This window comes from Melospiza georgiana, chromosome 11 (genome assembly GCF_028018845.1).
Source record: "Melospiza georgiana isolate bMelGeo1 chromosome 11, bMelGeo1.pri, whole genome shotgun sequence".
Taxonomy (NCBI): Eukaryota; Metazoa; Chordata; class Aves; order Passeriformes; family Passerellidae; genus Melospiza; species Melospiza georgiana.
The window spans coordinates 16,833,405-16,860,979 of NC_080440.1; the positions used below are offsets into that span (position 1 = coordinate 16,833,405).

At 42.6% G+C, this 27,575-nt stretch overlaps 1 protein-coding gene across 2 annotated transcripts in view; it reads left to right on the forward strand.

Moving 5' to 3' along the window:
- The window catches only part of RAD54L2 (RAD54 like 2), a 68,860-nt gene that overhangs the window by 7,625 nt on the left and 33,660 nt on the right, over positions 1–27,575 (forward strand). For both annotated transcript variants that reach the window (XM_058031719.1, XM_058031716.1), the window contains exon 2: positions 13,564–13,770. In XM_058031719.1, coding sequence (XP_057887702.1) covers positions 13,620–13,770 — 151 coding nt within the window. In that variant the 5' untranslated portion in view covers positions 13,564–13,619. The remainder of the gene's footprint in view (positions 1–13,563; positions 13,771–27,575) is intronic.

Here is a 27,575-nt window from a genome sequence, read left to right on the forward strand (position 1 = left end):
GGGTGCGTGCCCAGTCATGTGTCAGGGCAAGGGCCGTGGGAAATGCAGGAGCTGGATGCTCTGCCCATGGCAGATTGTCCTGGGTGGCCTTCCCCAGGCACCCCCTCAACTCCTGCAGAGAATGTGTGCCCACACCAGCCCTTGTTCCAGCAAGCATCAGATGTAATCTGTGTGTTCAGGACATCTGGGTGTGGGGAAGGGTCGGCACTCTAAGAAGGGACTTCCTTTATCACTGAAGGAGGCTGTCCTGCTGACCTTGGAGCATTTTCCAGCCAAGTGTTATGTTTTCCCCTCTAAGTCTTATTATTTTGGCAAGGTCTTGTATTCTTCTTTTTGCACTCCTGGGCTGGCCTGTGCAGGAAGACTTAGAGGTAAATCCTTCTGTTGAGGGAAGTTGTTTATCTTTCAATTTCCTTGCAGCTTGGAGGGGGTGTGTCTCCTCTGCATTTCTTGCTCTCCTTTCTGTTATCTTGTCTGACCCATTTTGCTGACAAAGAGAAGGAAGGCAGTGAAGAGAGACAGAAGTGGTTATAAGTAAACAGTTTCTTTACCTTCCCTCCCCACAATGTTCTTCTGGATTCTCTTTGCAGTTGCTTTATGCAGGGAACATTGAAGGTGAACAGAGTTAATTGTCGGGGAGTCTGTATAAGATTTTGGGGATTGGAGGAGATTGTAGAACTCAGGAGATAAGGATTTCAGATTTTAAAATTTAATTTGGCTTTAATGTGCTAGAATTCCTCCTGTATCCAGTATCAGACAGGGATCTTTCTAATGGTTGCTGAGAGGACCTGTCACTTCTCACTTTTATCACAGCTTGGCTGTGACAATATTTAGTATAAGCTATAGAATGTGGAAAAGTTTACCTGTGGCCTGGGTCAGAAAATTGAGACCCACAGCAGTGGTCTCTGAGTGGCAACTGCATTCCTGTAAGAAGGATGGGAGAAGACTTTGAGGACCTCATGCCTAGGGTGTTTGTGTCTCCCTGAGCAGTTTGGGTGAAATTCAAGTGTTGGGTGAAACAAACACAAAGCAAGTACAGGGGATGTGCAGGAGAGGCTACATACACCCATATGGCCAGATTTATGGCCAGATCCTCACAGTGGATCTTGGTTGCATTTTGGGGAAAGGTCTATGTTCTAGGACAGCCCAGGAATATCTACTTATCCCAAACATAGTAAGATACAGCAAGAAAATAAAGAAAGGCAGAGGCCTAAAGAAAGTGATTCTCTTATTCAAGTAGTAAAAATTAGCCCTTGATCTCAGGAAGGGGGAGGTCATTATGGCCAAAGTAAATTCCTCTTGTGGAGTTCAAGAAATTACCCATTTGTTCTCATGGAACAGATTGCATCACTTCCCTTTATCACTCATAGAGGTGTTCCTTTAACAAGTCCCCCTGAGTGCATTTCGGAGGGGACATGTCCTGATCCAGAGAAATTTCTGTCAGTGCAGGTTACCAGTGTCTCAAGGTTGGGACAGCTTATCTTCCCGTTCCCTAAAACAGCTTATCCTGCCTTTTCTGGTGCCCTCATGGAAGGACCTCTTTACAGAGGCTCTCACTAAGATGCTGCATGCCAAGGATTTACATGAGGAGGTGTATTTTGCTTTGAGCTTTGGGCAGTTTAAGAGTATTTGCTGTGGGGAGAGAGATGTGCACAGCAAGGATGTCTGACTGCATGATGTACTTTATACTTCTGTGCTTTGAGTGGCAATTGCATTGGTTTTATCAATTGAATAAGTCCAGCAAAATGAAGTTCAGAACCAGTTTACACAAACCACATAGTAATTCCTTGATTACTCAAAGAGAGAGACAATCGAGAAGATTGTCTCACCTTGGCTACATGCACCATCATTTGGGCTGGAGTTTTGAAGGTAAGGAAGCTTTATCACAAGGACCATCTCACTTTCCTGGATAGAAATGCTGTCTGTCCCCTGCACTGGAGCAGTGTCTGGCTGCTTAGAGCATGGCCTTGGTGACAGTGACTCCAGCTTGATCAGCCCACACTCAGGGCTGCATGTTCTCACTCTCTCACTGTTTGTTTTTTCCTTTTGTGCCCACAAAGCTGTTCATGCAACTTTGTGGTAGATCACATTTGGGAATTGAATTTTGCTTCCTGGTGGGTTTTCAGCTGAATCAGATTGCTGTCCAGCCACACAGAGGGGTTGTGCTGGCATGGTGTGGGAGCAGTGTGTGAGTTGGGAAAAGAGCAGCTGCTGCAGAAAACGTGTTCGAGGCCTGGGAGGCTGCAGTCAGCAAGAGGGAAAATGGGTAATTTAATCAAGGCCAAATGTTTATTACCCTTCTGGTGCCTGTGAAATCTAAAAACTCTCTGTCAATGTCAAGGCACATCTCTGTCTCTGTAATTGGTGGGTTTATCATCAGAGTTTGGTTGCCATCTTCTGTTTAGTGTGCTTTTTTATTCATGTCTTTGCATTTATTATTTGCATCATTCTCTGATGGAAGCAAAAGGAACAGCATTCCCAGTGTAATGTAACTGCCCAGAGGTTTGATTACCCTTGCAGCATTGCTCCTTAACACTTGTGTGAAAAGGCAGCTGGCTGTGGCTTCTCCTTTCCTGAATTAGTGCAAAAGCTGTATATTCCTTCCTTAGTACAAGTGCCTGGGTTATGGAATGCACCTCAGCAACCAAACTTCCAGGCACAGGAAGTAAGGAAAATCAGCTTGCTTTTGTAGGGGATGCTGGGGTGGAGGAGATAGCAGGAACAAAGAATATTTTCTTAAATTGAGAAGTTGTTGTAGGAGTGGTGACATCAGTTGGATTTTAAGTTCCTTGTCCGTAGGTGTCAAGGAATTTAGAGAACAGGACCAAGAAATAAACTTTACAAGACCAGTGCCTTTTTGTGCTTAGCTATGAAGTGTAACACAGGCTCTAAATAGGGAGCAACAGCTGCCTTGAAAGCTGGGTGTCAGGGTGGTTGTTGCATGGAATGGAGAAGATTTAGAATTGAAGCAGTGCATTTAAGATCAGATGTTTGGGGAAAAGCTGTTATCCTAGAAGAGAAAATTTTTTTCCTAATTTTTCCCTCAGTTTTGGTATGTAATCCTCTTATCTCTGGAGAAGAATTTCTTCAGGAAGCTGCTTTTTTTTTGGTGGGGGGAGTTCCTTATTCTGGACAATGCCTAGTAAGATTCACCCTAGCCAGCATTTTTAAGTTTCTGTCAACCATAGCTTCACATCCTGTTCTCCAATGAATGGGAATAGTTCAGGTCTGGGTCTGAATTTGTTTATTTTATAGTGACAATAGTCAACTGCTTGAGAGAAGTAAGACCCAGATAATGAGTAGAGAACACTGGAGAAGAGGGTGATCTGCTTAGTCATACAGGCTCTGTAAAAAAATGTCTTTTTTTTTTCTCCCTAACAAAAAATTGTTTAGAGGTGCCTTTTCCTTCCTTCTGTACTTACCATAGCACTCACAAAAAAGCAAGAGAGGAGATCTTATATTTCAATTAAATCAATACTTCTGGTCACTGAAATGCTTATTTTAACAGAATGAGATACTCTGCCTCTTTGTGAACATCTATCCCTTTATTTTAATGAGAAAGTCTTTAACTTTTGTCATCTGCCTCCTTCATTCCTAGCAAGGGGACAACTATGAATGAAGTTGATTGAGATTTTACAGCATTGCCAGTAAATCTCCTTTGGAAGTGCAATGTAATTAGTTTTCTCTGTTAAAGAATGCTGGTAACTGTACCCAAAATCTCCCATCAAGATAAGAGCTGTAGTTACAAAAATTTCTTATTTCAGCCTAAATCAATAATAATCAAGAACTTCTCCAATAGATGAATGAACAAGTTCAGTTAATGACTGGGCAAAAAAGCTGGCCAAGCCCAGAGCGGTGGAGAATGGTTCCACATCCAGCTGGGTACTTGTGGGGTTCCCCAGAGTTTGGGATTGGGGTCACACCTATTCAACATCTTTCTCAGTTACTTGGATGAGGGGATCAAGGGCACCCTCACTAAGTTTGTAGGTGACACCAGTGTGGGCAGGAGCATTGATCTCCTGGAGGGCAGGAAGGCCACGACAACCCCCTGCAGCACTGCAGGCTGGGGCAGAGGGCCTGGAAAGCTCCTGACAGGAAAGGACCTGGGGCACTGCTCAGCAGTGGCTGAAAATGAGCCCAGGTGGCCAGGGAGGTCGGTGGCACCTGGCTTGTACCAGCACTGGTGTGACCAGCAGGATCAGGGCAGTGACTGTCAGTGACTGTCCCCCGTGCTGGGCACTGCTGAGGCACCTCAAATCCTGGGCTCCTCACAACAAGAAAACCATTGAGATGCTGGAGCTTCTCCAGAGAAGGGAAGGGAGCTGAGGAAGGGTCTGGAGCACAAGTCAGATGAAGAGCAGCTGAGGGGGCTCAGCCTGGAGAAAAGGGGGCTCAGGAGGGACCTTATTGCCCTGTGCAGCTCCCTGAGTTGGTCTCTTCTCTCAAGGAATGAGCAACAGGATAAGAGAAAATGGTCTCAGGTTCTGCCAGGGAGGTTTATATTGGGTATTAGGCAAGATTTCTTCGTTGGAAGGGTTGTCGAGCATCAGGACAGGCTGTTAGGGAAGTGCTGAGGTCACCAGCCCTGGAGGGATTTAAAAGATGCGTCAGTGTGGCACCTGGACACATGGCTTAGTGGTGAGCCTGCTGGTGCTGGGTTAGTGCTTGGACTCTATGCTCTTAGAGCTCTTTTCCAACTCAAACAGTTCTCTGATTCAAGACTAATAATTCAATAATCTAATAATTGAAAAGGAGGGGAGGTTAATAGTTATGAGGCAAGACATTCCATTTCTGTTGTATTTGGAGAGGAAACAGCATCTGAGCATAGGGATGGTGCCTTCTTACGACACATGGTTGCCTTCACTTGGGATGGGAACAAGTCAAGAGGACACGAGAAGACCTGGCTTTCCTGCTGTTCCCTCTGTTCTGGCTCACTGGGCACAGCTGCCAGTCAGGCAGAATTTGCAAATGTTAAATGAGCTTTGGTAGAAGAAGTGGTCATTTGGGGAAAGCACTTGACTGAGACTCACTCTTAACTTTGAGAGAAAGAATACCCAGAAGGTTGTGGGTTTTGGCTGCATCACAGCCGAGTGCTCTTTGTCATTCTGCTTCTGAATCTTGGAAATGTAATATTTTGGATTCTGTGTGGGTATGAATATACAGTATTGTGTGTTTGGTAAGAACAAGTACTGCAAAAGACATTGCTAGCATTTACAAAAGTTAAGTCAATTTATACGCTTGGGAGGTAGTGACATTTTTACTCTAAAAGAGCTATGTTTGGTAGCCAGCAGCTACTTCTCTGGGTGGTTGTTGTGGTGCTTATTTGTCATATGGTATTTTACAGTAATTTGTTAATATATCCCTTTTCAGTTGCTCCTTCCTGGCTTAACACTGTGTGCTTGTGCTGGTTGGTAGCTAATATCCTGTTTTGCATGAATTGGGACAGGACAGTTGGATATGTTTACCAAAAGGGTATGGTGTCTCTCAGGATAGATTATCTTCTGCTAATATTTGTGTACTTCCTTAGCCCAGCTTGCATTGTGCTGCTTTTAAAGTTCTTTTGGAAGTAAACTCCAGTATGTAGAGTCATATACTCACAATTTTATAAACTAAACATATAATATGCGTATCATGAGACTCATAGCTCTGTTTCTTTTGTGAAATAATATTTATTATCTCCATTGGGGTGATTTTTGTGTGTATCCAAATGATCCCCTCAGCAGTGTGTTGGGTTATTCGTGCTCTGTGGGGAGAGACCGTAAGCTGCATTCTTTTCCCTTTCAGGCCTGTCCAAACCATTGGGAAGTTTTCAGCTAGCAAAGCACAACCAAAGTGGTGCTTCCATTACTAAGGACAGAACCACAGGAGGCTCTTTCTTCCAGTTGCTTTCCATGTGAGCTGCCTATAGTGTCAGTGTTATTAAAGCAGATGTATTTGTGCAGGATAGATAAGGATCAGTGTAAGTGTTTTATTTTGACCTGATTAGTGGGAAAGGCAAAAGTCAAGAGGTTTTGGTTACTTTGTTCTCAAAACTAGCAGAAAAGTGGCACTTAATGTTTAAGTTTTTTTCACCACTGTGCAATGTTGCAGGGAGGGAATGACTCTGAAAGAAGTTTCTGACAGTTTTTAATCCTTTAATGGATTTTTAATCTACGTTGGAATCCAATAAAAATTAGTTTAATGTCTGATTGCTTGGCAGCAAATTGGGTCTAACATATGCTAATTGTCATATCACATGAGTTCAAAACTGTTTATTTCTATTTCCTCCTGCTTTGGGATGATTTTTTTGGTTTTCCTCTTGTTTTTTCTCACGTTCAAGTTTCTTTGGTAAACTGTAGGTGGCATAAGTAATACTTCTTCATCCCTGGTGTAGTTATCACTGCTGGAGATGGGGTAGGGAATAAAGAGGAACAAACCTTTGTGGAATACTTCCTTTTACTATAACTACAGAAACCAGAACCTCAGAACCTCACCAAACCTTTTCAGTCCAGTTTTGAAGAGGGAGAAGGATGAGGCATCAAAACCAAGCTCCCAGACCTGTGTGATTCTTTGTGCTGAAATGCAGACCTGTGACCCAAGGCGGAGTTAAGTTGTGTTGACTTTGTGGTCTGGTGATGCCAGTGTGTGATGTGAGTGGTGTCTGTCTCACAGGGGATGGTGGGCTGCCCTGGGCTGCTGCTGGTGGGAAAGCTCATTTCCTGAGCAGGGACACAGCTGAAGGCAGTGAATCATTCCCCTGTAAGGAAATGTGCTTCTCTGGGAGGCAAGGAGAGGAGTGTGTGTGGATGGGGTGGTACTGAGAAAATAGGATAAAATTAGACCTTTTAACATTTGGAAAATTTGCAGTTTTCCTCATCCTACAAGATGAAAACATTGTTTATGAGCTATCCCAGTCTGTTTCTGAGGGATACCCTTCAAGGAGGTGAGCCATAGTGTTAGCATATCTCAATGACCAAAGCCACAGCTTGTCTTCAAAGAGTGACAGTGACTGTTCTTTCCTTGAGAGGGGAATAGCTCCATGCCTTTCCACTCCTCTCTGTTCCACTGCTTCTGTTTATGTAATTTAGTCTTGATTTATTACATAACTTCTTCTCTGGCACCTATGTATGACAAGAGCTTAAATTCCAGAGGGATCTTCCAGTTATCTCTATCTTTCCTGCTTGGGAATTGGCTCACATCTTGACATAGTTTGGGTGTTCGTGAAGAGAAGGCTTGGCACACCTCTCCCTGAGCTGACTTTTCAAACTTATCTTTTGGAATTTGAGAATGGTTATCATTAATGCAAGGTAGGCAAGAATTTCCCAAATTAATCTGCTGGATAAAATGCATTGAATGTAATTTGGAATCCTGACACAGTGTGCCCTACTATTGAGTTTTCCCCACCATTTGAAATATTTTCTTAGGGTTTTACTCCTTACACAGGTCTTGGTTGTTTTTTCTGTAGCTGTAGCAGCATGGGCAAAACATGTAAAAACACATTCAAAAGTGGACTTTATATTGAAATGCTGTTTGCTTTGAAAGAAACAGTGATCAGGGAAGGAGAGTTTCTTTTAGCAGGTAATGCAAGTGCCATTTATATAGAATTTGACAAGAATAGATGGAGATTCTGTGAAGTAAGAGAAATTTTTTGCTATTTTGTGATGGTGTTACTGCAGATGTCAGTAATTACTGGAAGCAAAACTGATCACATGCTTCTTACTTCAGGTAGCCTGAACTTTTATGCAGTAACAAAAAAATTGCTGTTTTATGATGGTTCACTGGTGAGGCCATTTTGAGTATTTGAAAGGAGAGAGTTGACTTATAGGAAGTCAGTTTCTGCTTTAATATGATTAAACAAAATTGCCCTTAGAAGCAACGCATCAGTGATCAGGCAAATAATTATATACCTATCTAGATATACATATATAAATACAAACACAAAAACATTTGCCCTTTTCTGCTGGCTGTGTCCAGAGGTGAAGAACCTCACAAAATCTGTGTGGAAGGGAGTGCTGGCATCTTATGGAGAGTTCAGGTTTTCTTTAAGGGTCACAAAACGTTTCCAGTGCTGGCAGTGGGGTGTTCCCAAACCCCTCCTGAGGTGCAGGAGAGAAGGGCCCTGTGGCTGCTCCCACAGCAGGTGGTGGATGCTCAGGTTGTGTAAGGAGCTGCAGATGCTGCCATTGACTCATGCTGGCTCTTTTTGTTCGGATCACAGTGGGAGCCAGGCCTTATGTAATGTTCATTGTCACATTCTCGGTGCTAGCACTGTCATGTCAGCAGAGGGGAAGGATTAGCTCTCCCTTTTCTTTCTTTATGGGTTGATTTTATGGGGTTTTTTATTGGTTTTTTTTTTTTCCTTGTGTTGTTTTGTTTTTTTTTTCTTTTCTCCCACACTTTCTTGCAGCAGCTTTTGTTGTTTGTGTTGTCAGGGAACAACCAGTTTCAGGCTGGTTTTTGTTTTGTGGTGCCTTTTTGGAGGAGGATTGTTAGCCTGGAGATAATAAAAGTCCTGCAAGTCCTGCAACTCTCTCAAAACTGATATATGGATGTGTTTCTAAAAGCAATCTGTTATTTTTTTTTCTCTCAGTTCCTGTTCCCCACAAATCACAGTGGGCTCCTTAATACTCACATGCAGTGTGGGTGAAGACTAGATCCATTGTTCAATATTTATGTGGAATGGAGAGAAGCACACTTGCCTCCCTCAGAGGAGTGGTCCAGGACAAGCAGATGCTCCCCAATTTATGATTTCACAGGCTGCTTCTTTTTCCTTCAGTTTAATATTCCTATGGAGAACACATCAGTTAGAGGGGATCAATGCTACTTAGTTTGTTTGTGATTTGAACAAGATAAAATGAAGGAGAATTGTTTTCTTGCTTCCCAGCCAGCAGCCTGTGGCCACCAGTTAGCTGTGAGTCACAGCAGAGAAACTGCATAGCTGGGCTCTCAACAGTCTCAGGCTGCAAAGGAAGAAGGGATTTAAATCACGAAGTATCAATTAAGGATGGCTTTAAATGCAACTTGGGGGGAATAAGTTTCTTTTGTTTTTTCAGGAAACTCTGCTTTGTTTAAAGCATATAGAGGTCTATTGTACTACTATAGTAAAACTGTTGGCTCATTTTTGAAAAAGATATTTATCCTTTTAGGTGATTCCCCTGATACCATTTTTTACATGATAATTTAATAGAGGTTTTAATATGTTGCATAATGTAAATTAGAGAAATTCTACTGTTTGTTAGAATCAAAATGTTCAAAACCACTGATCTCAGGTTATTTCTTACTAGATTTTGAAGTGGAACAGAGAACTATTAATTGTTATTTTGCAATAATATTGCAAGTTACCACTTGCAAACTGTTACAAGACTTTTTGTCATAGAGAAGCTTAAGCTCATAGTTCCTTTATTCATGTAGTTGTGTGCTTTATGGTAATGTTCTGCTAGATACTGAAGGCTGCCTATGAGGTACCAGAATGGTGCTAGAAGTGGTCTGACACACAGATGAGATTTCCCCCAAGGAACCAGCAGTTACCCTCATACACATCCAGTTTGGAGTGTGTGTGTGTGAGCTGAGTGCATTGAGAGGAATCTTATGGCCCCAGTCAACCATTTTACTCTTTTGTTGCCCAACAAAAAAGAAAAACAGAAAAGGAGATTATTGTTGCCATAAAACATGACTGTGTAACAAACAGTGAAGAGTGTTACGCAGTACAGACTTAGAAATTTCTTTTTTTATTAAAATCTGTTTTATTTGTCTGTGCAAATCCTCTTGGGGTTTGCCAGGGTGCTTGATTCTGTTTCTATGGCCTGGCACTACAACGGCCAGTGTGAAGTCTTGGTTACAAAACAGGCTTTAAGGGACAAATCTTGATGAGTCCCAGATATTGGGCTTGGCTAGAGGTTGGAGAGGTGATGGAATCCTCTTTACTGTTCAGCACTGGAGCAGCATTAGTGTTAAACCTGCCCTTTCTGAAGGGATTTGTATGGGATGGTTGTGTACTCAGGAGTGAGCATGTCCTGTCCCTAAATCGCTTGTGTTGTAGTGGGCAAAGAGCTTCTGTAAAGTCCCTTTGGCTTTTGTGAGTTTCTGTAAGTACAGGGGAACCCTGCTTCTCCTCAAGTGAGCAAGGACTCTGTTCTGCCTTGTCCTGCACCCTTGCTTTTTACTCCATGGTATCTGTAATAGTTAATTAAATAATGGTTTAGTTTTTACAGTGCTAGTGGATCCTCTGATGAAGGTGATGTACAGAAATGCCCTAAGTCCCCACATCCCCTGATGATTGCTATTTCATTTAACAGTTTGGCTCGTGGCATGCACAACTCTGCTGTGAACAAGTATCGTGTAGAAGGGGAAAAGTTGCTTTCACATTTCTCTCTCAACTTTATATGTGAGAAGTAATTTTAAATCTTTGCAGAGGGAAAGAAAAATGTGAGGACAACAGAAATGTGTCCAAATTCTCAAGGTTTCCTCACCTAGAAGTGGGGAACACAGAACCTTTCTGTGCAGGCTTGAGGAGGAGGCAGTCATCAGCACATGGCATTTACTTACTGTCTGAGGTGTTCTACCTTCAAAAAGCAAAGCCCAAGAAATTTCAGAACTATTTTTATCTTTGTTGAAAGACGGGACATAATACATGAGAGAGGCTGTCTTGGATGTTAATTTGATGTGCAGTTGATTGCAGGGTTTAACTTCTGGGTAGGATAAACATGACAGCTCTTTTTTCCTCCCTGAGTAAGCAAGAGGAATTTTTCCAAGTGTTTCCCCATTAGATCCCAGCCCGGTTTCTCAGCAGTTGAGGCACTGTGCTGGAAGGCTGAATATCTGCTGTGAGGGTGGTGCAGAGGGTTTGATGGGGATTTCTTGGGGCTGTAACCCTCCTGAGGCTCACATCCCGTGCGGGGATGTGCCAGGTAATCAGTTTATCTCTCGCAAAGTGCCCTTCCTCCAGCGATTAAACACTGAGCACAGTGCCTGCGTCTGCAAAGGCAGGAGATGGGGCAGGTTGGAATAACTCAGCCATAAAACAGTAGCGGCAGCCACAATCTGGCCCTGTTGTGTAATTCCCCTTGGTGGGAGGCTCCGAACTGGGTCAGATCGGTGTGAGAAACGAGGGCAGGCTCTGGGCTGTGCACCGCGTACCTGCTGCCACCAGGCCGGGCGGGAGCCCTCCCGGGACCCGGCCCCGGCCAGGGAAGGGACAGACATACACGGCCGCGGGCACAGAGGGGTTAACCAGCTTTGTTTCACCCAGCTCTGCAAGATTTAGTGAAGTTTTTGCAAAAGCTTCTGTTTTACTCTCCTGCATATGGCCGGGGCTGCCGAGCTGGTGTCAGGAGTTGGCTTACACAGAATGTGTAGTTACTGCTAAACAAAAATAAAGCTTCGATTTGAGCCCTTTTGTGCTCCAGTCTGAGGGAGAGCTGCTCTCCACTGGGTTTGATTTTATCTGTTAAGACACAGGGACCCATAACCTTGCATCTAAACAATTTTCAGAGAATGTTTTGTGTTTTGATTTGGGTTTTTTATATTTTAAGGTTCTGGTACAAATGACGGGACATGGGAGGATGATACACAGGAGGATACTGGTGGGAGAAACTGTATCGTGTATCATTCTTTGACCTGGAGCATTTAGTGACATTACAGCACTTCTGCTTTTGCTGTTTATAGAGGAGAGTTCATTCCTGCCGTATTAGCAGTGTTTGTGTTTCCTTGGTTGCTTGCTTCTATGCAAAAGAAAAACAAAGCCACTGTTTTGAAATAGACCTCATTTTGAAATAGACATAGACTTTAGCACAACATTTGTTAGGAAAATCTTCTGATAATAGATGGCTTTGTCTATGCAGCCCTTGACTGAAGTCACCAAACACCAGAAAACAAGAGATGCTGGAGGTGACCGTGTTGCAGCAGCCTGACAGCAACTGGGCTTGTACCTGCAGACCACAGAAGCTGAATTAATATCTTTGGCTTGTGTAAACTGGCACAGTTCCACTTGAGCTAATTCAGGTTTTGGCCTTTTCTGCCATCTGCTTGACCAAGCCAACTTATTCTGTGTGACACGTGTACTAGTGGAGGGACTTCACTTGTCTCTGCCTGGTGGTAAAGTGCTCTTGGGACTGAGTGGTGAAAGGCTTCCTGTTCCAAAGCCAATCTCTGCAGTGCCTTCTTTCTCCTATGTTTACTTTCTTTCTGACACTCTTCAGTGTTATTGAGGGCCAGAGCAGGAGCTGATGACTTGAGCTGGAATAATTCAGCATACTCAACAGTTAAATTTTCAGCCCTGCTACAGGGGTGTTGTCTTTAACCTTCAGGTTTCTGAGTTAATCTGGTAACTGATGAAACACAGCTGAAAATGAAATTTAAGTGTCAAATTAAATGAAATTTTAAATGTTTACAGATGTTTGAACTGCCTTATCTGCTTAGATGTTTATGATTTAGGTTTGTTTTTAAGTGGCTGATTAGTTCTCAAAATTTTATAGTTTACAGTGGAAATGTGGTATAAGTAGGGGGCAGTGGGAAGTGAGTGATGAGGAAATGTTTCCTTCATCTTTCTTTAAAGGTTTTGGAGAATGTGTGGGTAGTAATTCTTCTGCAGCTTGATCTTTGAATACATCCTTTGCTTATATTCCTTAAGATCAGGATGCCTTCTTTCTTTTCCTTTCTTGGTTGTGTTTCCTGTCATCCATCTTACACAGCTCCTCTAGGATCATTCTGTGTGCATGGAAGATGAGTGCTCAGGAGTACCCATCACTGACCAGAAGTGACAGTGCATGATCTGAACAGATAAACTGGTGACTTGGTGATTGCCCTGACCTCTCTTGTGGCTTTATTTTTGTGTTCTACCACAATTTCTGCTGTAATGCACTGGAGTGATGTAACAGAGAAGTTATGCACAGCCAGCCCCAGTTCTTGTCCTTGAGAGAAAGGAAATGCGAATTTTGTCTGGTCCATTCTTTCTTTATGTTTACTTTTCTTCCTGCCCTGTTTTACAATGGGAGTTCAACCTTTACAACTGGATCTTCGTTGTTTTCTGCCCAAACTATGAAGGTAACAGTGCTTTTGTTGTGTGGCTGGATCAGAGACTTCAGCCAGGCTGTAATGAGGAGGTGGGTGAACTTTGCAGTGGGTACAGCTGAGGCAGGAGGGGCTTTCTGTCACTGCTCACTGTGATGGTGTTTGCAGGGATCAGGGCAACAGGTATCTGGAGGGGATGCTGACACTGATCCTTTTTTGTATGCTTCCTTTTGGGATGGTAGTGTTTGGAAATCATTCACATAATTTATTAGTTTTTGCATCTCTGAATAATCAGGCATTGATACCAGGAATTTTCCAGCAGGAAGAGTCCTGTGTGCATGTCAAGGGCACCCATGAAAAGATGGAGATTCTTCAATGCAGGGCCTGTATCATTATGATCCATTTCTTGCAGCATCTGTTTTCTCCACAGGGTTTTGTGCTTTGTCTGATATCTAAGTCTGTTATTTAAAAGGCTGATTTGGTTTTTTATGTGCAGTAATGCTGCTGTGATGTTGAGCCTTGGGGCTCAAAGGCTGGGATTTGCTGGGCTCACGTTCCTCTCTGGTGTCCTTGCAGGGCTGCCTCACGGTAGAACATGAGCAGGTAATGCACAAGGAGCACCACTGGGAATCATGTCAGACGAGTCAATCTCAGGGAGTGATCCGGACCTGGACCCGGACTTGGAGCAGGAGGATATGGAAGAGGAGGAGGAGGAAGATGAGGAGGAGGCGATGGAGGAGGACAACGATGGGGATGACGAGGAGGACTTACTTGATGAAAGTGGTGAGTGAATGGGGTTGGGAATACACTGATGCCTTGTGAAGACTGCCCTAGAACAGAGGCCTGACAGAGTTAAAGAATAAAGGAGGGATTTATTAAAAGGTCTCCATGGATCCACCTTGGGCAGCACAAGAGCCCAGCCAGGGCTGCACCCAAGATGAACCAAAATGGTCACAAAATGCACAACCAGTCATAGGGTCTCTCACTTTGATCACTTCTGCTCCATTTGCATATTGCAGTTAATTGTCCAGTTACAGCTTTAGCCCATGCAGTCCCATCCTTCTTGTTTTTCACTTTTCAATCTGCATTGTTTGTGCTCTTGGGCCTGAAATTTGGGTGGTAGTCCTTGGTCCCAAGCTAGGAGAGGAATTGTTTTGTCCAGCTACTCTGTGAAGAGAGCTCACCATCCCTTAATATGAAGCTCAGAACTACACACTAAAGCAGTACAGAATCTGAAAAATATAAAAGCTAAAACCTGAGGTATCAATACATTGTTATAGAAAGCTGGCTGTCACCCCTTGGGAGGTTGTGTAAGGGTTAGGATTTGTCCAGCTCTTGGTAGGGAGAAGTCCTTATGTGGCTGTTTACTTTTAATAGACTTTTAATGTTAAATATACTCTCCTGACCAAAAACTATTTCCATCAGGAAAACAAGCCACAAGTATAAATTGTAAGGAGGACAGAATTTTTAAAATAGCTTCAAATTTCAGGAAAGCAATTATGTTAAGTAAATGAGCTGATTTGCAATTACTTGTATTATTTAAAGATTATGGTGAAAATAAATACATTTGTGTCATTGGCTTGTCCCATACATAAACAATTTGATGGATGCTATGGACAATTATTGCTCATTCACAGTAATCATCATTAACAGCTGGAAAATGTTCTTTACTGCCAGCATACAGGTTGGGTTCTCCTTTGTTTGTTTTATAAGATGAAAGATGGAAGTGCTAAGTTGTCACCTTCTACCCTCACCTAATTCCACCTGCCCTACTCTCTTCTTCAGGAGAGGAGCAGTTCAGACCAGGGCTAATGCAGGTGTTTGTGAGCCTGTGCTGTGCAGGTTACATTTGAGTGTTACTGGATAACTGTTCTGGGTCATGGCACAGTCCTAGAAATGTCTGTTGGTCCAGAAGGGCTGATGTTCTAGGGCACAGAGACTGGAATGAAGAGCTCAGGTGGGAATTCCCCATGCTGAATTTCCCTTCAAACTCTTTGTATCACAAAACTGTAGCCAGAGCCTAAGGGGATGCTCTATTCACTTCCTTTAAAATTGCAAATTTTAATAACTTCAAAGGGTATGCAGGTATTTGAATATACCTACCTAAACCAACTGAGAGTAATCTTCCTTTTCTTAGCAAAGAATGTGTTAAAAATAGATGCTTCTCTCTTCTTCTAGTTACTAAAGAATTTTTGGCTTCAAAATAAATTGTTGTCCTCAAGTGTTGTTTGTTTTGCTGTTATATTCTTTCAGCCATGTGCTATTTGAAGATACTGTTTTCATTTTAAATGTTTTTATAAAAATGTTTACACAAAAACGAATGCATTCCTCTTTTTTTTTTTTTTTTTATTCACATGGTGGCTTTTTCTAATGAGAAGGTAGCAGAAATGGAAGTGTTAGTTCAGGTAAGAAACAAGGGAATTCCCAGTATCAACGCAGAGAGGAGTTACAAGGTCGCAGGTTACTCTGTCTCAGACTGGTGATGATGATGATGATGGCACTTTGTTTACAGGACCCTGCAGCAGTGGGGCAGGAGGAAGTGTGATGTGGTTGCCAAACTTTCATTAACAGAAGGGAGTGTCTGTATGTCATGTCCAAGTGGGTCATTCCCACTGTTCCACTAGTCTGTTATCATGGACTGATGTGCTTTATCATCAACATCTATATTAGTGTGAGTGGATACTCACAGTTGTTTGTCAGGAGAATTCTTTCCAAAGCAGACAAGATCAATGTAGGTATACAGAGCATTGTGAGCTGCTAATGACAGCTCTTTATTTTCATGTTAAAACACTAGAAACATGTTTATGTTTTATATTTTTGTTGTGACTCATTAAAAATATTTTTTTAAAGTAGAAAATAATGAGGAATAGTAAAAAGAATTTACATGAGAAACTAACATAAAGTGTTTTTATGTTTATTCATTACGTACAAGGGAAATCTCCCTCCCATGAGCTGAGCAAAGCTAGATTGCCTCTGAGGTTTCAGATTGTTCAGCTTTAATTCTGCCTGCCACAATATCAGAATGCTTTCTGGGTGCTTAGATGTATAATTATTATCTTCTGTGGAGGTGTCCAGTCTGCTTTCCCTGATATCTCCTTACAGCTACACATTGCCTCCAAAATGTCATTTGGCATTCGTATCACCTTAGATCTAATATAAACCAGCCTCCTGCTCTTTAGCCTATGAAATATAACCAACTTCAGAATTAAGAGGTTCATTTTATTGTGCCCATCTGATGTTTGTAATCCCATGGCTTTGAAGAGTAACCTCATTCATAAATATCATATTTGGAACAGACAGTTTTATTCATAAGGGATGCCGTGCTCTAGTGTTTATATTATGAAGCTTTTAAAACGCTTAATTTTAATAATTTCTGTTAAAACTTTGTTCTCCTTATTCCCAGCTGTGCTGTTCTGCTCCTCTCCTGGTATTGTGGTTGTTCTGATCCCACTGGGGATCCTGGGGGGATCTTTCCCTTGAGGATGGGCTCATGCATATTTCTAGCACAACAAGCTTTAGATGATTAATAAATCTTTCAGAGCTATTTCTTGGAAGGCTGACAGGCTGCTTAAACATTTTATCCAAATGGAAACTGATTACTTGTTTTAAATAATAGTGATTATATCAATTACAAAAATAACATTTTTACTGTTTGCTTGCAAACTAGTGGCTTTGTTTAGGATTTCCATGTATTGATGGTGGTTCAAATAACTTAAGAACTTTCCAGTGTTGATGTAATGTTATCCACACTTGGTGGTGGTTGATCATATTATCTCAGACTTATCAGTGACTTGTGTTTTGCATGTTTAACCTGTTTTTGTCCTTCTGATACATGTTGTATGTGGAGTTAATCCTTGTGTGTAGTTTGTTTCATAGTCTTCTAGGAGTCTTTATACATTCTGGTATTTTAGTGCTATCTTCAGTTTTGGCACATTTTTCTCCTTTCTGCTCAGTTTTGTTTCCATTTAGTATAGGCTGTCCTATGGGTGGTCTAGAGTTAGTTTGTACTTGTATGGCACAGGCTTTCAGTATGGAAGAACACAGGACTTCAACCTTTGCCCCTGCCCTCAAGGAATCAAAAGAGCCTGAAAAGCTAATTTTCTGAATATTTCTCAGTAAGTGAAAGCTAATAACCACACAGCTTACATCCTTTATCCATTTCTTCAGTGGTGGCCAGCTAATGAACCTGGGCATCATGTATAGGAAATCTTCCAGCTTTAGTCTTTTCTTTTTTTCTAGAATTCTCCTTTCAGAGCATACCTATTCTGACTTACAGCCCCTTCCCTGGCTGCCAGACTGCACACCCATCCCAGCAGCACGCTTCAATCCTAGCCAGAGGCTGCCACTGCTTTTCCAGCCTTGTCATCCCTGCCCACTTCATCTGTTTTTTCACCACTTGTGGGTTGCAGCACCTGTTTTATCATGTTTGATTTTGTGATAGCAATGTGTGACTGCTAGAAACTTTTTTCTTACCTCCCTGAATCGTTTTCACTAGAAATGTGATGTACTGATGACTGTGGAGATAAAGGGCTGTTTCAAGTGCTGCACTTTTTCTCTGATCCTGGTTGTTCCTCAGGGCTGTGTAGGACTCCATAGGAATAAAAGCTAATTTGAGCAAAGAGGAAACAAATCTCCAATATGGATTTTACAGATAATTTCAAATGCGTGGACCGTTTATACCTCAGAGCTTTCCCAAGGAAAGCTGTTGAGTGTTTGAATGAATCCCACTGTACTGTTCTGTTTTTTCACTTTGGGAATGTCTCTGGATTATTCTGATGTCTCTGGAATTCATTATCTCTTATTCATATGTATGACTGTAATTCTGCTATTAATAGTGATGGCAAGTTGCTTGTTTTCTTACCTCTGAGTATATGGGTTAAACACTTTATTCAAGTGCAGTTTGGGGTAGAAGTGGTTGTCTCAGTTCTCTCAAAGATGTCTTAATGAGCACAAGCATTCAGACCCTGTCCTCAAAGGCTCCTAGTTGTGTTTGCATTCCTGGATGCATGGTACAGCAGACAGGGGTTGGAATCTGTGCTTTTAGGGTACATACTGGTGAATAGTTTCCCAGTACTACAGTAGTGCTGCAGTTCTTACTGTACAAAGATACTAGGCAACACCAAATAATAACATATTAGGTGATACTGTTGTGATAAGACAAATTACATGAAATTGGCCTTGTCTCCTGCCCTGTGTTCTGCACTTTTTCTCCTTTCCTGTCCCCTGTTTCTTTCCCCACATTCCAGGGCTGGGAGTGTGTGAGCTCTGTGGCATCTCTGTTTGACTACTGGAGAACTGGAGGAGCTCCCTCTTCCCAGCTCAGACTCATGCTGTTCCTCCTACTCCCTGGCAATGTGCTGGAGCAAACCAAGACTGGTTTGTGTGGGGTTTTGTGGACATACAGACTCTTAGAGAGGAATGAATGAGAAGCACAGTTGGTTGGTGGTACAGAATAATGAGTCCAGGAGAGGAGGACACATGGGTGCATGTGATGTTTTGCAGCTCCTTGGTAGGGTGAGGGCATCAGAAAATTTCAGAACATCTGAGAGATTGGCACATGAGATGAGGGGGAAGAGAGACCCTTTTCCTCACCTTGACCTCTTAAAACTGCTGACCCTGCTTGTGACATTTAATAGCTCAAACAGAGCCACCTTTCCTTTCTGCAGCATGATCCACAATGTATTTCAGTAGCTGCTTTTGCTTGAACTTGAGCTCCCACTTGGTACTCACAGTTTTGAACTTCCCCCCTTGATACCAAGGCAGGAGCTCTTGACTTCAGATGGCACCACTGCTGATCCAAGCTTGAAAAGATCTCTGCTTACCTTGAGCCCTCACTGGAGAAAAGTCTGTTCATTTAAAGGGGTCCTGCTTGATCAGCTTTACCTACGATTTTCACTTCATTGTTGAGGAAAAAAATGTTGGCATGAAGTTATAGCAAGTATGGATTTTGTTTAATATGATGTTCCTCTGTGGCTCTTTGTGGGTCATCATTATAGGGTGCAATTACATTGAAAGGGAAATCAATTTGTAGCTGCCTGGGCAAATTCTTTGTCTAATCTAATGGGAAAAATGAGTAGTTAATGCCATACTTACTAGAAAGTTCATTAGCACCTGGAGTTATTAAAGCTGAAATTATTTTGGAAATCTGTTTTTAACATCATGAGGAAGTGTGGGTTAATACTTCTTTGAATGATACATGAGTGCATCCTTAAGGTACAGAGATCTGCTGCTCATTTTGGAGATGGTGTTATTCATGTGCTTCCCACCCCAAAACATTCTATCTTTTCTTCTCCCCAACAAAGTGCTGGAACAAAACAAAATTGGGGTGTGTGGGAGTCCCCAGCTGGATGTGTGTGGTTGGGAACAGAGCAACTTTCTGTCCTTACAGGGGAAGAAAGGAAAGTCTTTGGTTATAAATCTGTTCATTTTGTAGGCTCCTCCTCCTCAAATATGTGAGTTTTTTGCTTTTTGACTGTGGTTATTCTTATAAATTAGGTCATGTTATACTTACCTGTATGAAACTGAGAGAGAGGCAGAGTATGGAGACAGTTTCCTATCTTGCTGAATGATATCATTTATCATTTTATATCCAGATTTAAAAAGGCCCATCCTGCTGGAGATAAAAAGGAGGAGAAAAAAGAAACTACTGTTAGAAAGTAATTTCTCTGCACTTTTACCTGAAATGAATGATCATGCTTGTGTTGGTAAATGCAGATTTGTTCCAACAACCTGAAACCTTTTGCCTTCTACTTTTGACCAAACTGCACAGCATTTTCTTTAAGGAAACACTAGTTTTAAGTTGTCCTTCCTATCTGCTAGAAAATTTAATTTATTCCTTAAGAAGAGGAGGAGCAATTAGTTACTTACTGCTTTAATCTCTCCACTCCTTTTAGAAAGCAGCCTTTCACAGCTGTGTCTCCAGGTGGCACCAAGGGCAGATGGGCATCCCAAGGTCGAGGCAGCCTCAGAGAACAGAACTGCTCTTTGAGGAGCCCTGCTTCCATCTGCTGCAGTGTGTAGCACAGAGGCCTTGGGTGCTGCATGCTTCCTGCCTCAGGCTGGTGACTTGTTCTTTGATCTCCTGTCCTTGTTCAGCTGGAGGCAGGTGCTGGGGCTAAGGGAAGGCACAAGCCCATCAGAGTGAGCTTGGAGTGGAGAGCGGGGTCTTTTGTTTGAAAGTGGATGAGTTGGAGCAAAAGGTATGGAATGAAACAGAATCAGGACTTTGCTAAGTCTAGAAGAGCACTGAAGACAATCATGAGGGGAGCTTTAACTGTAAACTCCTCTGTGTTCTGTAGGTACCTATGCCAGGGTGGTGAGTCCCCATATGTTATAATCCTGCACTGTAATCTACAAGACGATGTTTGCAGTGCACAATGTGAGTTTCTTAGGAAAAGGAAGAGTGGTGATTGGCATCATCTCACTTATACCTTCTTGATGGACTTCCCTGTGTATATTCTTTTGTTTTGGTTACTTGTGGCTGCATGCAGCTCTCTTTAGAGCCCACCAATACTATTTCCAAGGAAGCTGGGAGGGCATATCCTGGGGGAAACAAGCCTCTGCTCCAGTCTAGGTTTGTTGCCTATGCAATGGCTCTGGTCTTAGTAAAGAGCCAGATCTGAGCTTTCATGTACCACTGTGCACTTTGATGATCCTTTCAAGCCAGGCAGGTTTTCATGCATGTAGAAACTTTATCTAGACTGTCTTCCAAGCCAGTAATTGCCTGCAAATAGGATGGCTTGTGTGGTATCATAAGAGGTACAAAAGCAATCACTACCTGTAGGAGAATTTACTTGTCAACTAATGTCCTGCCTATTGAAATCTGTTTAAACTTAATTAAATTGTCATAGGAAACTGCATTGCATTGCATTAGAAATTGATCCTTATGGATCAGAGTGTTTAAATGTACTTTATTATATATATGCAGAGTGTGGGTCTCAGCCTCAGATGGTTGTAGGTAACTCTGTAAATGTGCATCCAATTTGAGATAGTGGATGTATTTCTCAGGTGATGCACAAAAACTAAGAAGTTGAGGGGAATTTTGTTGTTTTCTCAGTTCCTGAAAGTGAGAAGGGCTTTGTGTCTGTTCAGCATACACTCTGTGTCCACAAACCTTATGTTCAAGACTTGTGTCGGTTTCCTAAGACAAAAAAAATTAGGAGCTGGCTGGCTTCTATGTTCCCACAATCCAGGTGAATAAAATACAAAAGACACAGTATCAAAGGTAGAAGAAGATGGGGATGGTAGCATTCGCAGTTTTAGCAGACCTAGTTACTGAGTAATACTGAAGGGTTACATTGAAATTGCAGAGGAGGTTTGCCTCTCATTTAGGCAAAAGCCCCACGGATTTCTATGGGAATTTTGCTTCCTTACAGAAGGCTGCAGATTTTACCCATTGTTTTTATCCTGGCAGTTTCCCGGGAGCACAGTGTGTGTGTCAGAGCAAAATGATGTTTGTGTGTGCAGTCTGAGGGCTTGGCCCTGCCCAGCCAGCGAGGGCCCCTGTCCCCAGCTCACTGTGCAGACCCTGTGGCACCCAACTTGCTTGAACTGGATTTACTGGATTCACTAGATGATGTTAAATAAAAATCCTCTTGAGTGCTTTGCTGGGAGCAGCCAGTGCTGGATGCTTTGTTATCTCCCCAGTGCCGGTTCCGAAGCTGCAGATTGCCTGGCTGGGCATTGTGCTGCGTTGGGGCGGTTTCGGAGGTGGGAGCACGGCAGCGGTGCCTTCCCTGTGGGCTGTTTGCCGATCAGTCAGGGAGGAATGGGGAGGAGCGGTGCCCGGGCTTCGGGGGCTTTGCTGCCTGATTCCAGCACTCTGAGTAACCCCGTGAACTCGGTTATTCCCAGCAGGGTGAGGTGTGGCCTGGGGGCTGCTGTGGGAAGGAAGGATGAGATCCTGAGGAGTGCTGTGCCCCAGCCCCCTGCGCAGGGGATTGCGGAGTGCCGATGTCGCGGCTCGGTCGCTCTGTCCGACCGCGGGGACTCTTCCCGGTCCCCTCGGCTTGTCCCGAACGGGGGGAAGCTCCGAAGGAAATCGTCGGTGCCTCCCCTGCCCGCCTCCCAGGCTCTCTGACAGCGGCTTCCTTTTTGAGAGGGTGGCACAAAGTCTGGCATAGTCTGAGTGTTATATAACCTGGAGTAATGACTAGCTTTACTTCTTTAAAAGGAGGTGATGACGCCAGAGCTCTGCTTCCTTCAGAGCCGCCAATTGGGCGCAGGGGCTGGCAGATCTCGTGAAATGATGTGCTGTTATAACCAGCTACGCTTTCCCCCCTCTTTTCTCCCTCCTTCCCTTTGATCTATTGCGTATGATGGAATACAAAATAGAAATCTTTCCATGCAGTTGAGGAGCAGCCCACGTCCATGGCTCTGCATTTTCTATATTTATGTATATGGAGTTTCTCAAATGTTTTTTTAATCTGTATTTTATCTCTTCTCTTAAAGCTGTCACAAATGTGAGATCAGCATGAAGGTGTGGGGAGCCGGGTCAGCAGTTATTAACTGAACAAAGAATTGCCCCAACTTGTCTTCCTGCTTTTCTGATAAACTTTGCAGGATATAGAGGTTGTGCTTTATTGGCCAAAAACTTGCATTTTTATTGTCATAATGCCAGAGAATCTCTAACAAAGGACAGTCCCACCTTGCTCCTCTGTCTGTTTGATGTCTTTTTCCCCCGTGTACATTTCACATTGTCAACTTTGTACCACACCTTGCCATTGCTAATGGGTACTGTATTCCCTCAGCTGCAACTGCTGTAACAGTGATGAAATCATATGGAAACTAATTAGCAAATTTGTAATGTGGTATTTTCCCTCTTGAACAGGTAAGGAGTGGCAAAGTCACTTTGCCAAGTTCACCTGACGAGTGTAAGGAAGCCAAAGTGAAAATTCTCTGGTTTACATTTTAGGCAGCACCCCTTTTATGTTCAAATGGGTGAAACCCAGTTTCACTGGGTGAAACTTCTTTGATTTTCATCTGAGTTTAAAACCATGCAAGGGCTCCTTAATTTCATTTTCCCCTAATTTATATGGTATTGGTTTTGGTTTTATGGTTTTAAATCATTATGGTTTTAATGGTTGGTTAAATAAAATGTGCATGTAGCTATATGTTCTGCAAGTGTAATATTAAATAATAAACATGTGGAGGGAGATGAAGAACTGTTTTAATTAAATTAGAAGTAATCTTCAGATCTTAAAATACAATATCACATCACAGTTATTTCCTTTATCTTTTTAACTTCTTGCTTAGGCTTTAGAGAAACTGCAGCATGGAACTTGTAGAAGTGTCTGGTTCATTGTTTGGTTCAAAGTATTTTTTTATTAACAGTATTTTGTACTGCAGATGTTTAAAATGTCTTGTTCACATTTTCTTCAATATGCAGTTCACTGACTCAGCCTCAAAAAAATTCTAAGTAGGAGTCAGAGGACTTTATTTTCACTTGCAAATATGCAAATAGGAATGAGACAGGAGAAAGCTACAAGATAAAATCTTTTTGGGCTAGGTGAACAGAAACTTCTAGTTTAAATATCTGTCAAAACAAATTTTGCAATTAAAACATCTGCAGATAATCCCCATCTATGTAAAATATTTAAATACTTGAACTGTTAGAAGTGATTTAAAAGTGGTACTTTTGTGTACTCAACTTGATTTATGTCAAATTTGCACATAGCTGAAAATGAATAGAATGAAATTAAAGTTGTACCAAAAAACTCTTCAGTGGTGCACAAATACTTTGTGTCATCTACAGCAGCAGAGAAATTTAGCAAGTTACAGAAATGAGGAATCAGTTTCTTGAATGTAACTGGGATTGTAACTGAATGGATTTAATTTTGATTAGAATGATGACATATCTGTGGTATAAATTCTTCAACTTTAAATCATTACATCTTGTCTAGTAACAGCTTATTTTCTTTGGTACATTTAAACAACCTCTGAAAGCCTCAGAATCTCAAGCAGTGTGTTTTGCCACAGTGCCAGTGTGAAAAGCATTTGCAAGAGGCGCTGCATTGTGTCATTTCCTGTATTTTGTGCAATTAGATTTTTGTTACATTATGTACAACTTCCAACCTCCTCCCACTTATGATTTAGATGAGTTTGGGAAAGAAAATACACCAAGATTTATATGAATAAAATAAAATTAGAAAAAACAGATTTACCAAATTTTATGCCTTATGGTTGAATCTGAAACTCACTAAAGTCAATGGAAAAACTCCTCTGGTTTTCCGTGGTTGGTTTAGATCTTATCAAAAAAAGAATTTTTATTTGCAGTGCAGTGTTTGTTTAAAAAGCAAATGATTCTCAAAGCCCAGCAATACTCAGTTGCCAACGCAGAGTGTTGTGGAGTCCAAGTGTGAGTCTGTCTGAACCGTTCTGGGTGGATAAACAACACCTTATACCGTGTCCAAGTCAAACCTGGGATTCTTGGGTGTTTTCTGTGTTGCTAAAACATCATGGAAACTAGGGCAGGGAAAGTGGCCTTAATGATGTGTATGTGCTACTAGCAGGTGCTAATCAAGAGTGAAATGTGGCTGTCAAGCCTGGTTCATGTTCAGTAACTTAGAAACAATTTGGGTTAGTAGGCAGCTTCCCTGCACAGTGGAGGTCAGTGGGGTGTGCAGAAGGAGCTGCTGGGTGTGGAGCTTGGCTGGGAGAAAGCCATGGTGTGGGGAAGGGACTGTGCAGCCAGCCTGGAGCAGTTAAGGGTGGGCAAGAAAGGTCTCTTGTGCTTGATGGGGTGGTGATGAGGATGAACAGCCTGGAGGGAAGGGCACCACCCCAGCTTGCAGGGACCAAGAGCAGGGTGGCACATCAGAGATGCAGTGCTTCTGCTGCTGCTGTCCTTGCTGGGCTTGGGTCAGGTCAGGGAGCAGTCATGGAGCTGCTCAGCCTGTGGAGCAGGGACTGAGAGGTTCAAGGTGGACAGCAGGCATGGGGCTGGGGAAGGAGCTACTCCACCTTGAAGGGAATGCATGTTTTGGGACATTTTGTTGAAATTTATTTAGTTTAACTGACTTCAGTTTGATAATTTTTTTTGCTATACAGGGGAATTAATGTCTTAAAACGCTTAAACACTTTATGGTCAAGTTTCTTGTCCCTATAGACAGGTTTAAGTATGAGTTTTAATGCTTGTGAATTTGCAGTGTTCAGGGATGTCGACATTGCTGCTGGAAACACTTGTCAGCCAAATAAAAAACCTGTTCTGAAGAACATTTCTCTTAATATTCTATGAAAATACAAACTTCATATTGTTGTGTGGGTGTTTTTTAACAGGTAATGCCCTAAGTTGTTAGCAAGGGAATCTCTCAGGTGACAAAAGCTTTTTGAGAAGCCTCTTGTGACATATAGCACAGTTTGTACAATTGCAAAGAGCTTGTGATATGAGAGGAGGAAGGTGAGGTGTGACAGCTGGGTAAGATTTCAGACCCCAAAAAGGGGGGGAGAACCTTGTTCCTTACTGGTAAGACTGGCCTCATGGAAAAGCTGTTCAGTAAATGGACTTATCTGTAACAAGATTACCTTCCATGAGGAGATCATTTTATAAACTGACTGTTTCAGGCAGATCTAATTCTTGGTTGTGTGAATAAGTGTTTATCCTGGCTAGCAGTGGTGGCCTCACCAGGAGCCTGTTGTGAGTAGAAGGGCTAGAAAAATTGCTTCTCCATTTTGCATGCTGAGGTGAAGAAGGAAATTCCCTTTTTGCTGCTGTGTTGCAGAAGGACAGGTATAGGTTTCCTGTTTCCCCCAGTGTATTGAACTTCCATTTTTCTCATGCTTGACTACTGTAATGTGGATGTGTTGTGGTTTAACCCCAGCTGGCAGCTCAGCCCCACACAGCCACTCACTATCCCCTAGTGGGATGGAGGAGAACATTGCTGGAGTAAAAGTTTCAAAGCTTGTGGGCTGAGATAAAGATAGTTAAACAGTGAAGCAGAACAAGGAATTCATCAACTCCTCCCCATGGGCAGGCAAGTGTTCAGCCATCCCCAAGAAAGCAGGGCTCCATCACAGTGACAGTGACTTGGGAAGACAAACACCATAGCTCTGGATATCCCCCTCTCCTCCTCCTTTCCCCAGCTCTACATGCTGAGAATGACACCATATGGTCTGGGATATCCCTGGGGCCAGTTGGGGTCAGCTGTCCCAGCTGTGTCCCCTCCTCACTCCTTGTGCACCCCCAGCTTCCTCACTGGTGGGGCAGTGTCAGAAGTACAAAAGGCCTTGACTCTGTGTTAGCCCTGCTCACCAATAGCAAAAACATCTCTATTATCAACACCATTTCCAACATAAGTCCAAAGCATAGCCCCATACTGGCTTCTAAGAAAAGAATTAACTCTCTCCCAGCCAAAACCAGCACTGCATGCTTTACAAATACCAGTTGTATTTACCCAGTACTTGTTTTTAAGTCTTGCTTTCCAGATTCATAAATCTGTTAGGTCAGATGCTGAGGTCATGTTTGCTTATTTATTCCAACTGTACAATGTCCTTATAAGGCCTGTTACAAGATCCTTGGCTATGCACTTCTTTAATATATTTGTCCCTCTTTTCCCCCTTGATAAACATTGTGTGCCAGCCAGGCTGTTTGAATCTGTGACATAGGTGAAAGGCTGTCCTGTTACTGAGGGTCTTAATTGTAATACAGTTCTTTTTAAATTTTTTTTTTTGTGAAATTTATATAGCTCTAACTATGAAAAAGCATATTGGGTTTGGGTTTGTTTCACTTCAAAGTTGTGATGTACACTGAAGCACTGAGGGTGTTTTGATGGCAGCAAGCACTCACAGTGCCCTGCTACCCTCTCAAATGAAAGGTCAAATGAAAATGGCTGGAGTCACACAAAGGGGAGCTGGGCTCTGCCCTGGCTGTTCTTGCAGACCTTTAGATCAGCTTTAGATCAGCTTTTGCTGTTGTGAGTGCAGCTCATTGTCCTGCAGGTCTGTATGGGGGCTGTTCGGACACCGCCTGCTTTGGGTTCCTTGTGTGTGTCCCGGCTTTCCCAGAGCTCCCTCACCAGTTGTTTCAATAAGCAGCTGACTTTGTTACATGGACAAGTGCTCACTACCAGAGAGCTAATTTCATGATGTGTCTCAGCCGAGGTTTGCTGTTTATTACTGGCATTAGATATGCCTGTGAAGGGAACTGGGCATGGATAAAGTCTCTGCAACACTGAAGAAGGTTAAGCAGGGTGGATAGCCTTTAGGGGTTCAACTACAGCTTTAAAGGACTTATTCTGCACTTATTTTTTCTCTCTTGTGCCTGTCCTGATGCAGGTGAATTATTGGGACAAAAACTCACTTAAGTAATCTCACTCCACAAATTCTAACAAGTTCTTTCCTGAAAACTTAGAAACTTGCAGTGGGCTACAAGCAGCTGGTTTAACCAAGCGAACAGGATGCTCTTTCACCTGTTGTTGTTCAGACAGGTTACCAGCTCCATCAGATTGCTCAAGTTTCAGTCTCAGTTGTCCAGGTTTCTTGCAAATTAGACAGCATCATGCAAATAGCTTGTAAAATCACCATTGTTTTCAAAGCCAGAAAGGCTGTACTCCTTTTTGCATCTCCTTCCCACCCAGCAGTGAAACTCAGAG